The 15,628-nt window shown below is 37.3% G+C and overlaps 1 protein-coding gene across 1 annotated transcript in view; it reads left to right on the top strand.

Moving 5' to 3' along the window:
- Nucleotides 1-15,628, top strand: part of BBS7 (Bardet-Biedl syndrome 7) — a 59,832-nt gene that overhangs the window by 28,635 nt on the left and 15,569 nt on the right. Inside the window, 4 exon segments of the mRNA XM_017852602.1 lie at nt 1,479-1,671; nt 3,219-3,293; nt 9,934-9,999; nt 14,389-14,528. Coding sequence (XP_017708091.1) covers nt 1,479-1,671; nt 3,219-3,293; nt 9,934-9,999; nt 14,389-14,528 — 474 coding nt within the window.

The raw sequence follows: 15,628 nt of genomic DNA, 5'->3' as shown, positions 1-15,628 counted from the left end.
TTTTTTTTTTTTTTTTTTTTTTTTTTTTTTTTGCGTCATAGACACTTGTAGTGTTTTATTTTTTGCTTTTCACAGACATTAGAAATAAATCAACACAGATGGCTGTATTATTTCTCATTAACTCTAACGTTTACTCTTCCTGTGGACCCTTCTGAATCTGTAATGTTGGCTTATAAATTTTCTTAACTGGAACTGAGTTATGTTGACTCCCCTAGACACAAGAATTGTTTTTATGGTATGCTCAATTTGATGTGTGCTATGAAAAGGGGGACCTCAAACTCAAATAAAGATGCTTCATACAATGAAGAAGTAGGAGTTGCTGAAACTTTTAATGACTGCTCTCCCCATTTCAACCCATGCTGACCTTTTGTGGAGTGAAGGATGATCTTCTTTTGGTGGTAGTTGAAGGCTACAGAAACTTTTAAGGCAACAAATGCCACAAGTACTAGTAGCACAAGCCGTTTCACCAAAGCCACCAGAGAGCAAGCTGTAATGTTCATGCAAACAAGTATGCCAGATTCATTCAGGATATCCTACTTCATGCAACAAGGATACAAGTATAGTTAATGACTACTCTCTCACATCCTCAATACAGTACCTTTTATTTATAACCAAGTCTACCATTTCTTGATTCCACACTGGAATGTAAGCTTTACGAGAAGCTCAAGTCTGATTTGTTCATTTGATACCCAAACACTGCTAGGTACATAGGAGTAAATAGTAGTATTTAGCAGTAAATGTTTCTTTAATGAATGAATCTTTTCCTTTGTTCATCACACAGATCCCTTCCAAGCTCCTCCCTAGACTTTTCCTCCTAAATTGTGGCTAGTTAAGCCTCATGTTGTTCTATCCCAATGACTGTTTACTCCATTTGCATGTAGACCTTCCCCTTAACTGGAGCTCTAAGCAATGCCTGTGTAGTTCAGTCTCAGCAGAATCCTCTCCAACACTTGGTAGTTAAGCTGTACCACTGGCTCATGATCATCCTTGTGGTCCCTAAAATGCTAATATTCTGCAGCTTCCTTTTTATTTATGTCTTCCCTAGTGTCTTACTGAAAGTTACATGTTTACTAGCTTCACACATTTTGTCTCTTTTCATTAAGTCTAGTATGTCTGCAATATTAATTTCTCTTCTCTTTAGTATAGTAAGTTTCTCTTCTGATTAGTACTTTATGTAACTGTAATAGGATTCCTGTGTTAAGATTGATTATTTTGTAGCCTACCATGATATTTAAAACTCTCTATTAATATTGCTAGTATGGGACTGAGTAGGTGTTTTAATTTTTGGGTTAAGGATAAATAATGTGGAATCATTTAGTCAGTCATAGAAGCAAAATTTTGTTCCCTTTATTTTATTTTATTAGCTCAACCAATAAAACACATTTTGTAAAAGCAAATGTCTCAAATTTTTGTAAACATTCTAAGAACCTCAAATGTTTATACTTACATTTGACAAATTTGTGTATGTTTTTCTCCAGGAATGAGTTGGAACATCTGCAGTATAAGGTATTGCAGGAAAGAGAGAATTATCAGCAGTCTTCTCAATCAAGCAAAGCAAAATCAACAGTACCTTCCTTTGGTATAAATGATAAATTTACGCTAAATAAAGATGATGCCAGTTACAGCCTTATCTTAGAGGTACAGACTGCAATAGATAATGTCTTAATACAGGTAAGCAAAATGTCTAATTTCTTAGTTTTATGACTGGATCTATTTTGCAAACCAGTCATATGTACTAATTATTATTGAACATTTTTAGTTTTAGACAGTAATTTTTTATTTTTTTATTTTTATTTTTTTGAGACAGAGTCTTACTCTGTCACCTAGATGGAGTGCAGTGGTGCAATCTCAGCTCACTGTAACCTCCGCCTCCCAGGTTCAAGTGATTCTCCTGCCTCTCAGCCTCCCAAGTAGCTGGGACTACAGGTATGTGCCACCACGCCTGGCTTATTTTGTATTTTTAGTAGAGACAGGGTTTCACCATGTTGGCCAGGCTGGTCTTGAACTCCTGACCTCAGGTGATCCACCTGCCTCGGCCTCACAAAGTGCTGGGATTGCAAGCGTGAACCACGCCACCCAGCCATAGACAGTAATTTTAAATGTTTATGGCCTTTTAATCTTCCTTTAGATTGTTTGCTCATAGATTATTTGAGTTGTATTTTTACTTTTTATTTATGTACTTAATAAACAAACCAAAGATGGGCTTAAATTTTAAGAAGAGATAGAAAAGACAGTAAGGTTTTTCTTCTTTGGCTACCCTCTGGGAGAATCTTAACAAAGATGTGACTTAGAAAACTACTATATTTAATGCCCTTGCTAGAACTTTTTCTTTTTAAGCCCCAAACATTAAAGTACAGCTTGCTCATTAACCCAATAGTTTCTGGTAGGTCAACAGGCAAAGTAGAAAATCCTAAAGGGTGAAATTTAGGGATAATAATGTATGACTCCATTCATCAATGTATATATTTGCTGACTTATTTAAAGTGGAAGGTATTCAGGAAATAGAAAAGGATAATAGGATGAATAAAAAACAAATAGAATATTTATATTTGAATATTCTATTATAAATGAATAGAAAATGAATAGAAAAAAATAGAAAGCAAAAGATAGTAAACCAATCACAAAATGAGAACATAATAAATTGGAGGAAGAAAAGGTTTAAAAAGACGTAATGAAGAGATCAGATTATTTTAAAAAACCTAAAGGCAGAAAACTCTCTTAAGTAATGCTAGCTCACGGGTTGTTGCATTGAGCAACTCTGAGAATGCCATTCACGTAGAACACAGTGCAACAGCTTTGTCCTAGAAACTGCCTCTCCAGAGGAGACCAAAAATTATCTTCTTTCTGTGTTACAGGTGAAATTGAAACTGCTAAAAATGAATCAGAATGGCCATGTGATTATTTATAGCTCATAGTAACATTTTAGTACTTTACAAAATAAGTGGGACGATTGGACTTCTAAGGGGTGGTAAGAGATGATATTCTGTGATTTTTATATTCCAAGTTAGAAAAAAACAGGTGATTATAAAATAACATTTATTCTTTATTATATTTATTTTCTAGAAGTATATAATATCAAGTATAAATTAAGAGAATTCATACTCTCAAATTTAAAGATGAATATAAACTAGAACTAAGGAGAACTCTTAGAGAAGACATAATTTATGAACATTTTAGGTTTTCATCTAAACCTTCTTTTTTTTTAATATTGACTGTAGAGTGATGTTCCAATAGATTTACTTGATGTGGATAAAAATTCTGCTGTTGTTAGCTTTAGCAGCTGTGATTCTGAGGTGAGTAAAAAATATAAAAGAATTCTTCACATGCTTTCATTTCTATTATGCCATTTTGATTAAAGTCTATAAATGCTATTAGGTTTTGATGTTTCTTTTTCAGTCATTTCTTATGCAACCTCTCCTTCAAAATCTGTGTTGGTTCTCTTTCCCTGTCCTCAGTCGAGAAACCTAGTGTTGTCCTAGATTCCTTCCTTTCTGTGATCTGTTACAGGTTGATATCCCTTATGTGAAATGCTTGGGACCAAGAAATATTTTGGATTTTGGATTTTTTTAGGTTTTGGAATATTTGTTTTATACTTACTGGTTCAGCACCCCAAATTTGAAAATCTGAAATCTAGAAATGCTCCAGTGAGCGTTTCCTTAAATTATTATCTTGGCACTCAAAAAGTTTAGGGTTTTGGAGCATTTTAGATACTCAGTTTGGGAATATTCAGCCTATATACCCAATTAGTCAGTTTCTGTCAGTTCTACCTCCATGGCTTTCATACTTCTACTTGGCTTCATTCCTACCCCTGTTAACTTAGTCCAGGCCCTTACCATGTCTTCCTTGAACTACTTTATACATTTCTCTGCCTCTAGTCTTGCCTCTGACTTCTGGGATATGCTGTATGTACACTACCACCAGAAAGTCTTCCTTCCTAAAACACAAACATCACTGTATCTTTCTTTTCTCAAAACCTTTTAAATATTCCTGATTTCCTGCTAGATATAAATATAGATTCCTTATTGTAGCATAGAAAACTTTCCATGATTCAGCTCTTGATTACATCTCTAATTTCTCTCTCACTGGCTGCTACCACCCCTCCCATGCACATTATTTCTGCCAAACTGAAGTTCTTAAAATTCCTGAAAATGCTATATAGTTTCACACATCCCTGCATTGGAACATGATCTGTTGCTTCCCCCACTCTTCCTGCCCTGCACCACTTTTTCTAGGCTTGCTGAATGTGTAATAAACTTCATTCAACAGACTTTTATTGAGCACTTAACATGTGCACAGTACCTGAGATGAGATCACGTCAGTGCTTTTGGACATGCTTTCTGTATCGCTTCTTTCTGCTTAGTACTAGCCGATAAGCAGACTCAGAGCTATGTGTGACTCCTGAAGAGAAGTCAAAGTATAGATAAGGTTTGGATTAATTGCATTGGAGAAGGCAAGCCAGAGCAGGAGGAGATGGTAACTGGAGTTGGTGGGTAGTTGTATTAATATGTATTTTATTTTTATTTTTCTGCATTTGCACTGCTGCAGAATATATTTTACTTACTTGGTTTTTGTTACTTATTTACTTTTTTTAAGACATGGTCTCACTCTGTTGCCCAGGCTGGAGTGCAGTGGCGTGATCATGGCTCACTGCAGCCTCGACCTCCTGGGCTCAAGCACATCCTTCCACCTCAGCCTTCCAAGTAGCTGAGACTACAGGCACAAGCCACCATGCCTGGCTGATTTTGAAATTTTTTGTAGAGACAGGGTCTTCCTATGTTGCCCAGGCTGGTCTCAAACTTCTGGGCCTAAGTGATCCTCCCACCGCAGCCTCCCAAAGTGCTGGGATTATAGGCATGAGCCACCATGTCTGGCCTTATATATTTTTTAAAAAGGAGGAATAAAAGAGTAGATAAAGTAAAATATTGATAGATATAAGAATAATTTTCTTTCTTTCTTTCTTTTCTTTCTTTTTTAGATACGAATCATGCTCTGTCGCCCAGTGGTGCTATCATAGCTCACTGCAATCTCAAATTCCTGGGCTCAAGCCATCTTCACGCTTCAGCCTCCCAAGTAGCTGGGATTACAGGTGNTTTCTTTTTCTTTCTTTCTGTTTTTTTTTTTTTTTTGACGGAGTCTTACTCCATCACCCAGGCTAGAGTGCAGCGGCACAATCTCAGCTCACTGCAACCTCTGCCTCCCAGGTTCAAGCAATTCTCCTGTCTCAAGACTCCAAAGTAGCCGGGACTACACACACACGCCACCACACCCGGCTAATTTTTGTATTTTTAGTAGAGATGGGGTTTTGCCATGTTGGTCAGGCTGGTCTTGAACTCCTGACCTCAGGTAATCCACCCACCTTGACCTCCCAAAGTGCTGGGATTACAGGTGTGAGCCACTATACCCAGCCTATTTTTCAATATAACTTCATAGTAAAATTTTATTTTAATAAGAGATTTTATAACATTTTATTACATTATCAATATATGGTTTGTCATCCCTGTTTGAGAACAAAACACAAAAGATATGGCCTACATTTTTATGATTATTTAGAAAATCAAGTTAACATAAACTTAAGATCTTTGGTTCTTAAATTACTATGAAAGATTGATCTGTTTTAATTACATCACTGAAGGATTCTTTAAAATGACTATTTCATACTAATTTAAAATATGTTTTCTAGGACAGTGGCTTTAAAAAAACTTATTATGGAGATTTCAAGTATACACAAAAGTAGAAAGACTAGTATAATAACTTGCATGTACCTATCACTAATTTTCAACATATGATTAGTCTTTTTTTTTTCAGAGATGGGGGTCTTACTCTGTCACCTAGGCTGAAGTGCAGTGGTGTGATCATAGCTCCTTGCAGCCTCAAACTTCTAGGCTCAAACTTATCTTCTTGTCTCATTCTCCTGAGTACATAGGACCATAGGCATATGCCATGATCCCCAGCTAATTTTTTTTTTTTTTTTTTTTTGAGACGGAGTCTCGCTCTGCCGCCCAGGCTGGAGTGCAGTGGCCGGATCTCAGCTCACTGCAAGCTCCGCCTCCTGGGTTCACGCCATTCTCCTGCCTCAGCCTCCCGAGTAGCTGGGACTACAGGCGCCCGCCACCCCGCCCGGCTAGTTTTTTTTTTTTTTTTTTTTGTATTTTTTAGTAGAGACGGGGTTTCACCATGTTAGCCAGGATGGTCTCGATCTCCTGACCTCGTGATCCACCCGTCTCGGCCTCCCAAAGTGCTGGGATTACAGGCTTGAGCCACCGTGCCCGGCCTCCCCGGCTAATTTTTTTACATTTTGTAGAGATGGGGCCTCACTTTTTGCCCAGGCTGGTCTTGAACTCCTAGCTTCAAGCTGTCCTTCCACCTCCGAGCCTCCCAAAGTGCTGGGATTACACGTGTGAGCCACCATGCCCAGCCCAGTCTTATTTTTTCATGCTCTTCACCCTCTCCTTCCCCACTCCCAAACCTCATCCCAAACATGTTATCTGTATCATTTATCAATAAACACTGTAGTATATAATGTTTGTTTTTAATCATACAAGAATATATTTACGGCTTGGCACCATGGCTCATATGTGTAATCCCAGCACTTTGGGAGCCCAAGGCAGGTGGATCACTTGAGGCCAGGAGTTCAAGACCAGCCTGGCCAACATGGTAAAACACCCTCTTTACTAAAAATACAAAACAAGTAGCTGGATGTAGGGGCACGCGCCTGTACTCCCAGCTATTTTTGCGGGAGGCTGAGGTATGAGAGTCAATTGAACTCAGGAGGCAGAGGTTGCATTGAGCTGAGATCACACCACTGCACTCTAGCCTGGGCAACACAGCAAGACTCTGTCTCAAAAAAAAAAAGAATATATTTACTTTTAAATTGATCGATCCTGTCTGTTGAGTTTAAATGATTTGAAATTGTAATGTTTGAGTTTTATATTTTATATTACCATCCTTTTATTTCTTTGATTATTTAATAAAATAGAGAAATAGTCTCAAAATAACATAAATTATCTTATGTTGCTATGTCTGTTTTTGTAATCCATGAACCTAGCTACATTTCTCTATTTCTAGTAGTTTAATATTCAGTTTCAAGAAGTTATAATATTTGAAGGAACTCCTCTAGGTTAGTTCAACAAACATGTATTAAGTGCTTACAGTGTGCCAGGCACTGTGCCATTTGCTGGGAATAGAGAGAAGAGATATTTCTCTTTCCTCTGTAAGTATTTGTGAAAAATCCAAGAGATTCAATATCAAACTCTGATGTATGTGCCTTTATAGTATAAACATTTTGTATTAGCCCATTTTCACACTGCTGATAAAGACATATCCAAGATGGGACAATTTACAAAAGAAAGAGGTTTATTGGACTCACAGTTCCACCTGGCTGGGGAGGCCTCACAATCATGGCAGAAGGTGAAAGGCACATCTCACATGGTGGCAGACAAGAGGGAATGAGAGCCAAGAGAATGGGGTTTATAAAAACATCAGACTTCATGAGACTTATTCACTACCATGAAAAACAGTATGGCAGAAACCACCCTCATGATTCAGTTTTCTCCCACTGGGTCCCTCCCACAACACATGGGAATTATAGAAGTACAATTCAAGATGAGATTTGGGTGGGGACACAGCCAAACCATATCATTCCACCCCTGCACCTCCCAAATTTCATGTCCTCACATTTCAAAACCAATCATGCCTTCCCAAAAGTCCCCCAAGTCTTAACTCATTTTTGCATTAACTCAGAAGTCCACAGTCCAAAGTCTCATCTGGGACAAGGCAAGTCCCTTCTGCCTATGAGCCTGTAAAATCAAAAGCAAGTTAGTTACTTCCTAGATACAGTGGGGGTACAGGCATTGGGTAAATACAGCCATGCCTAATGGGAGAAATTGGCCAAAATAAAGGGGCTACAGGCCCCATGCAAGTCCAAAATCTAGCAAGGCAGTCAAATCTTAAACCTCCAAAATGATCCTTTGACTTCATGTCTCACATCTGGGTCACATTGATGCAAGAGGTGGGCTCCTATGGCCTTGGGCAGCTCCACCCCTGTGACTTTGCAGGGTATACTTCCCACTCCTGGGTTCTTTCATAGTCTGGCATTGAGTGTCTGTGACTTTTCCAGGCTCACAGTGCAAGCTGTCGGTGGATCTACCGTTCTGGGGTCTGGAAGACAGTGGCCCTCTTCTCACAGCTCCATTAGGCAGTGCCCCAGTAGAAACTCTATGTTGGGGCTCCAACCCCATATTTTCCTTCCACACTGCCCTGGACAGGTCCTCCATGAGAGCCCTGCCCCTGCAGCAAATTTCCGTTTGAACATTCAGGTGTTTCCATACATCTGCTGATATATGCTGATATATATGGCGGAGGTTCCCAAACCCCAGTTCTTGACTTTTGTGCACTGACAGGCTCAACAACACAGGGAAGCTGCCAAGGCTCGAGGCTTCTGAAGCCACAGGCCAGGCTCTGCGCTGGCCCCTTTCAGCTAAGGCTAGAGTGACTAGGACACAGGGCACCAAGTTGCTAGGCTGCATGCAGCATGGAGATCCTGGGCCTAGCCCACAAAACCACTTTTTCCTCCTAGGCCTCCAGGCCTGTGGTGGTTGGGGGGGTGGGGCGCTGCCATGAAGACCTCTGACATGCTCTGGATACATTTTCCCCATTTTCTTGATGATTAATGTTCAGCTCGTCATTACTTATGCAAATTTCTACAGCCAACTTGAATTTCTCAGAAAATGGGATTTTCTTTTCTATTGCATTGTTAAGCTGCAAATTTTCTGAACTTTTATGATCTCCTTCCCTTATAAAACTGAATGCTTTCAACAGCACCCAAGTCACTTCTTGAATGCTTTGCTGCTTAGAAATTTTTTCTGCCAGATACCCTAAATTATCTCCCTTCAAAATTCCACACATCTATAGGGCAGGGGCATAATGCTGCCAGCCTTTTTGCTAAAACATAGTAAGAGTCACTTTTGCTCCATTTCCCAACAAGTTCCTCATCTCCATCTGAGATCACCTCAGCCTGGATTTCATTGTTCACATTACTATCAGCGTTTTGGACACAGCCATTCAATAAGTCTCTAGGAAGTTTCACACTTTCCCACATTTTCCTGTCTTTTTCTGAGTGCTCCAAACTGTTCCAGCCCCTGCCTGTTACCCAGTTCCAATGTCACTTCCACATTTTTGAGTATCTCTATAGCAGCACCACACTCTACCAGTACCAATTTACTGTGCTAGTCAATTTTTACACTGCTGATAAAGACATACCAGGAACTGGACAATTTACAAAAGAAAGAGGTTTATTGGACTCACAGTTCCACCTGGCTGAGGAGACCTCACAATCATGGAGGAATGTGAAAGGCATATCTCACATGGTGGCAGACAAGAGAAAAGAGAATGAGAGCCAAGAGAAAGGGGTTTCTGCTTATAAAACCATCAGATCTTATTCATTACCATGAGAGCAGTATGGGAGAAACTGGCCCCATGATTGAATTATCTCCCACTGGGTCCCTCCCATAACACATGGGAATTACGGGAGTACAGTTCAAAATGAGATTTGGGTGGGGACACAGCCAACACATTTGGTGTTTGCATTGTCAGATTTTTAGAAGAATTCTTAATGTTTAAAAATGTTATCGTAAAACTCAAGATGGAAAGAGCATGAGCTTTAGATAGGAATTTGAATTCCAGTTTCATCACTTAATGGCTGTGGGGAAGTTATTTAACTCCTCATAAACTCAGTTTCTTCATCTGTTAAAGCTTAATTAGTAAAACTTAGTGCATAGGGTTTTTGTAAATATAAGTTAGAACATGTTTCAAAAGCACTTAGCACCAGTGACAGGTACTTAAGTAAATGGTAACCATTATTATTATTGATGCCTTTTTTTTGTTGTTGCTAAAAACATGGATTCATTCTTTTCCTCTACTTTGTATTCTTCCCAGTCAAATGACAACTTCCTTCTCGCCACTTATCGGTGCCAGGCAGATACTACAAGGCTGGAACTCAAGGTAAAAATATTAGAAATTACCTTTACTTGAATGTTTGAATTTCCTTTTTCCTGCTGGTGTGTCTTATAACATATGATATTATTTGTTTGCATTTAATTTCTCCCTGAAATGAATTGCTTTGGAGTAATGAATTTTGAATGACCAGTTAGGATATAATTTAGCCCAGACCACAATCTCTGCTATTATTTCTTAATCACCTTCTCTAAAATTACTGATTTTTATTTTTTAAATAGAAATTGAGTTTTGCCATGTTGCCCAGGTTGGTCTCAAACTCTTGAGCTCAAGCAGTTCACATGCCTCAGCCTCCCAAAGTGATGGGATTACAGGGATGAGCCACCATGCCCGGCCTAAAATTATTGGTCGTAAAGTTTCCTCTAACTGAAAATTTTTTTTCAAATTTTCTATTATAGAAAGTTTCAAACATTTATAAAAGTAATGAATCCCCATGTATTAATCACACAGCTTCAGCAATGATCAACTCATGGCTACCTTGTTTATGCTATCATTACTACCCTAAAATATTTTCAAGCAAATACAAGATACTCATAATTTCATTTAGTTTGTCTAAAAGATAGGTACTCTCTCTTTTTTTAAACATAACTACACTATTATCACACCTAAGAAAAATCAACAATAATTTTTTAATATTATAAAATATTTAATGTTCAGATTTTACTGATTTTTGTTTTACAGCTTGTTTAATCCAGTCATCCTTTTTTTTTTTTTTTTGAGATGAAGTCTCGCTCTTGTGTTCTTGTTGCCCAGGCTGGAATGCAGTGGCACAATCTGGGTTCACTGCATCCTCCACCTCCCAGGTTCAAGCAATTCTCTTGCTTCAGCCTCCTGAGTAGCTGGGATTACAGGTGCCTTCCATCACACCTGGCTAATTTTTGTACTTTTTTTTTTTTTTTTTCGTAGGGACGAGGTTTTACCATGTTGGCCAGGCTGGTCCTGACAGTCATCTTCTAAATTAACGTAGTTATTAAAGTATCTGAGCATTCACCATATATGTTTCTACCACCTGAATTTTGCTGATTGCATTCCAGTGATATCATTTATTATCATACATTCTAGAGAAAACCTTTTAAAGTTTTCTCTAGCAATTTAATGACATAACCATTTTTATAATTAAATACTTACCATAGCACACAAATCCGTTTTAGTTATTTATAGTGGGATTAGTTTTGATAGACCTATGATCTAAAAATTAAGGACTGTAACTTTTTTCCTGGTGTTGCTGATGTTTTGAAACTCAAAGGTTTTTTTATTTTTCAAGAGAGATGCTGTTACACAATATTTTTTTCACATCTGGTTAAGGAAGTTCCAGTTAAATATGATCTTTCCCCTAAACAATTCATTTTGGTCTGCATACATTCCTTTTATGTACTTTGAAAGAAAATGGAAAACTAGGATAAATTTATTTCTTAAAAAAAAAAAAAGTATCAGTAAGTGACCTAATTAAACATTTTACATTGAGCAAATTTCTGCTAACGAATTTGAAAGTTGAGTAAAATTGATTAAAACAATGTTTCACTTTTTTTGTTGTTGTTTTGTTTTGTATTTTTTTGAGACCGAGTCTTGTTCTGTCACCCAGGCTGGAGTGCAGTGGCGCAATCTTGGCTCGATGCAACCTCCACCTCCCTGGTACAAGCGATTTTCTTGCCTCAGCGTCCCTAGTAGCAGGGATTATAGGCGTACACCACCATGGCTGGCTAATTTTTGTATTTTAGTATAGACAGGGTTTCACCATGTTGGACAGGTTGGTCTAGAACCCCTGACCTCAGTTGATCCACCCACCTTGGCCTCCCAAAGTGCTGGGATTACACGTGTGATACACCACACCCGGCCATGTTCTTCTTTTTTTAATTGGATATAATAATTTTAAAGTGTAGAAGAAAGACAAAATGCCTGAAAAGAGCCAAGAAAATTATGAAAAGAAGAAAAGTAAGGTGTAACTTGCTTTGCCATATGATAAAACATACCATAAAACTACCATAATAAAAATAATGGAGGATATTTCCAAGCCTAAATAAATAGGCCATGCAACAGAATAATCTAGAAATAGAACCCAGAATATATTTCACATTTATGGGAATTTAGTGCATGACATTTCTATTTTAATAGAAGAGAATACTTCTATTAAATCACTATTTCTGTTTGAAAATTACTGTTGACACAACTGGCATCCATCTAGAAGAAAATCAAATGAATTGTTATCTTATGCCATATATAAAAAATAAATTCAGATGAATTAAGTACCTACTTATTTAAAGAAAGAAGACTTAATTGTCTAACAGTAATTGTCAATAACATATAAACAGCCTATTGTTACAATAAAAACCACCAAGTAAGGAAAATAGGCAAAGGATATGGACAGGCAAGTCACAGAAGAGAAGATTGGGCACAGTGGCTCACACCTGTAATCTCAGCACTTTGGGAGGCCAAGGTGGGCAGATCACTTGAGGTCAGGAGTTCAAGAACAGCCTGGCCAACAGGGTGAAACCCTGTCTCTATTAAAAAAAAAAAACAAAAAAGTTAGCTGGGATTATGCACCTGTAATCCCAGCTACTTGGGAGGCCGAGGCATGAGAATCGCTTGAACCCAGGAGACGGAGGTTGCAGTGAGCTGAGATTGTGCTACTGTACTCCAGCCTGGGCAATGGTGTGAGACTCTATCTCAAAAACAAACAAACAAGCAAAAAACTCAAAACACAGAAGAGGAAATCAAAATAGCTAACAAACAAAAACGTTCTACCTCATCTTTAGCCAGAGAAATTCAAATTAAAATAATAAAAAGCAGTTTCTTTTATCTAGCGGAATAGCAAAAAATTAATAGTTAAAGAACAACATCGCTAGGGGACGGGGATGAAGAAAATGACACTGTCAGTCATAGCTCGTGGAAATATAAGTTGTTACAACCACTGTGGAAAATAGATATTAGCTCCTTTGGGGGAATCTATTAATAGCAATAAAATAGCAGTAATATATACACAGACATGAATATAATTAATTGCAGCATTGCTTGTAGAAGCAGAAAAGTAGAACCAAGGTGAATACTCATTAATGATTGAATGGCTGAATAAATAAGTATTTATCCATATCTTGGAATATTACACAGCTACTATAAAGAATGAATTGATTTATACAGATTAACATGGAGGAAATTTCATAAAACACACAAAATGCGGATAAAATCGCTATATATAATTTGAATATATTTTTATTTATATTAATATAAATATGAATAAATGTATGAAAAGAAACACACCTGTCTGATATAGCCAGTTATATAATATGGGAAGGCATAAGTGGGATGGGAGGAGCAGCGAGGTGGTGGTGATAGGAGAGGCAGAGATAAGGGGGAAAATGTGAAAATTAGAAATGAAAGCAAAGATGTGTATGATATTCAATAGACTTAGTCATATGAAATGATATATTAAATTAGGTCCTTCTCTTAAATTAGATCTTCCCAGCTCAGTGAATTACTATTTCCTGTTAAGTATGTTGAATTCTCAGGATATCCAGCCAGTTATATTCAAAATAGCCCAAAAGAATTTCCAGTTCAAATATGCCATAATTAGATTATAGGTAGGCATCTCTATTTTCACAGAATGTCAATAATTAAGTTATTTGAAACATTTTTTCTGTCAATAGATTTTTATAATAACAGCGATGTGCTAAATACTCTTTTTTTGTACCTGTACGTAGAGAGACGTATGAAAGCATAACTACCAAAGTAGTAATAATGATCATCTGGGGTGGGAGGATTTCAGGTGACTTACATGTTTGTCCAGATTTTTCTTTATTGTTTGAATTTGTAAATAAGGAATATTAATTGTTATACTGATTATTACAAAATAATTTTTCATATAAAATTATTATGTTCTATATTAAAGCTCTTTTCTTGTGGAAAAAACTATCTGCTAATATGAGCTTATTACTCTTTAAAAATTAACACCAAAATATAGGTTTATCAGATCTATTTTTTTGTTTTCTTTCTGTAGTTTTACTTATTATGTTTTCTTATCCTCTTCCTTGTCAGCAATATTCACAGTGCAACATTTGCAAAAAATCTTGCTTAAACTTTTTAATGTTTCCCACTTAGGTCGAATTTTGATGTTTTCCCCCTCATGCCATGAAAAGTATGAGTTAAAGTATTAATTAGATTAGAGAAGTTACCTTTGTGTAGTACAAGAGGTACTACAATCTGTCCCGTGAATTGGAACAGAGTGGGACAGGAGAAAGAAGCTGGACAGCTTTCCAATTCCTCTTAAATTAGGTCTTCACATCTTAGTAAATTTTAAGTACTTGATAACTTGTGTTGAACGTTTTAAAGATATGTTTTGTTGCTAAATATTCTTATTTTGTTTCCTTTTTTCTGTTGAATCAGATTCGATCAATTGAAGGCCAGTATGGCACACTACAAGCATATGTGACTCCAAGAATTCAACCTAAAACCTGTCAGGTCCGCCAATACCACATCAAACCTCTTTCACTCCATCAAAGAACTCACTTTATTGATCATGACAGGTAGGACAAAGGAAAGAGCAGTTTCTTTTTAGGATATTACACAATTCAAATAGACCTGTTTTTTATTTTTGTAGTGTAAATTCTGTTAGCAATTTCTACTTTTAAAAATTAAATAAACAGTTTAAATATTATAGATTTAGTATTTCTAATAAATATAAGATTATTTGTCTTATTTTACAGGCTGGTTTGAGTTGTACTTTTCCATCTTTCTCATATATTACTATTCTGGGATTCTTGGAATAGTAGTTCTCTTTCTCATATACATAATGTGAGAGCAAATACTGTTTAACCTTTTTTTTTTTAATTATTATACTTTAAGTTCTAGGGTACATGTGCACAATGTGCAGGTTTGTTACATATGTATACATGTGCAGTGTTGGTGTGCTATACCCATTAACACGTCATTTACATTAGGTATATCTCTTAATGCTCTCCCTCCCCCCTCCCCCCTCCCCACAATAGGACCCTGTGTGTGATGACCCTCTTCCTGTGTCCAAGTGATCTCATTGTTCAATTCCCACCTATGAGTGAGAACATGCGGTATTTGGTTTTCTGTTCTTGTGATAGTTTGCTGAGAATGATGGTTTCCAGCTGCATCCATGTCCCTACAAAGGATATGAACTCATCCCTTTTTATGGCTGCGTAGTATTCCATGGTGTATATGTGCCACATTTTCTTAATCCAGTCTGTCACTGATGGACTTTGGGTTGATTCCAAGTCTTTGCTATTGTGAATAGTGCTGCAATAAAGCACTATAAAGTGTCTTTATAGCAGCATGACTTATAATCTTTTGGGTATATCCCCAGGAATGGGATGGCTGGGTCAAATGGTATTTCTAGTTCCAGATCCTTGAGGAATCGCCACACTGTTTTCCACAATGGTTGAACTAGTTTACAGTCCCACCAACAGTGTGAAAGTGTTCCTATTTCTCCACATCATCTCCAGCACCTGTTGTTTCCTGAGTTTTTAATGATTGCCATTCTAACTGGTGTGAGATGGTATCTCATTGTGGTTTTGATTTGCATTTCTCTGATGGCGAGTGATGATGAGCATTTTTTCATGTGTCTGTTGGCTGTATGAATGTCTTCTTTTGAGNGNGT

Source organism: Rhinopithecus bieti, unplaced genomic scaffold (genome assembly GCF_001698545.2).
Source record: "Rhinopithecus bieti isolate Rb0 unplaced genomic scaffold, ASM169854v2 scaffold_33326, whole genome shotgun sequence".
Lineage (NCBI taxonomy): Eukaryota > Metazoa > Chordata > Mammalia > Primates > Cercopithecidae > Rhinopithecus > Rhinopithecus bieti.
Note: the sequence above shows the minus strand (reverse complement) of the source record. Positions and strands in the feature narration are given on the sequence as shown.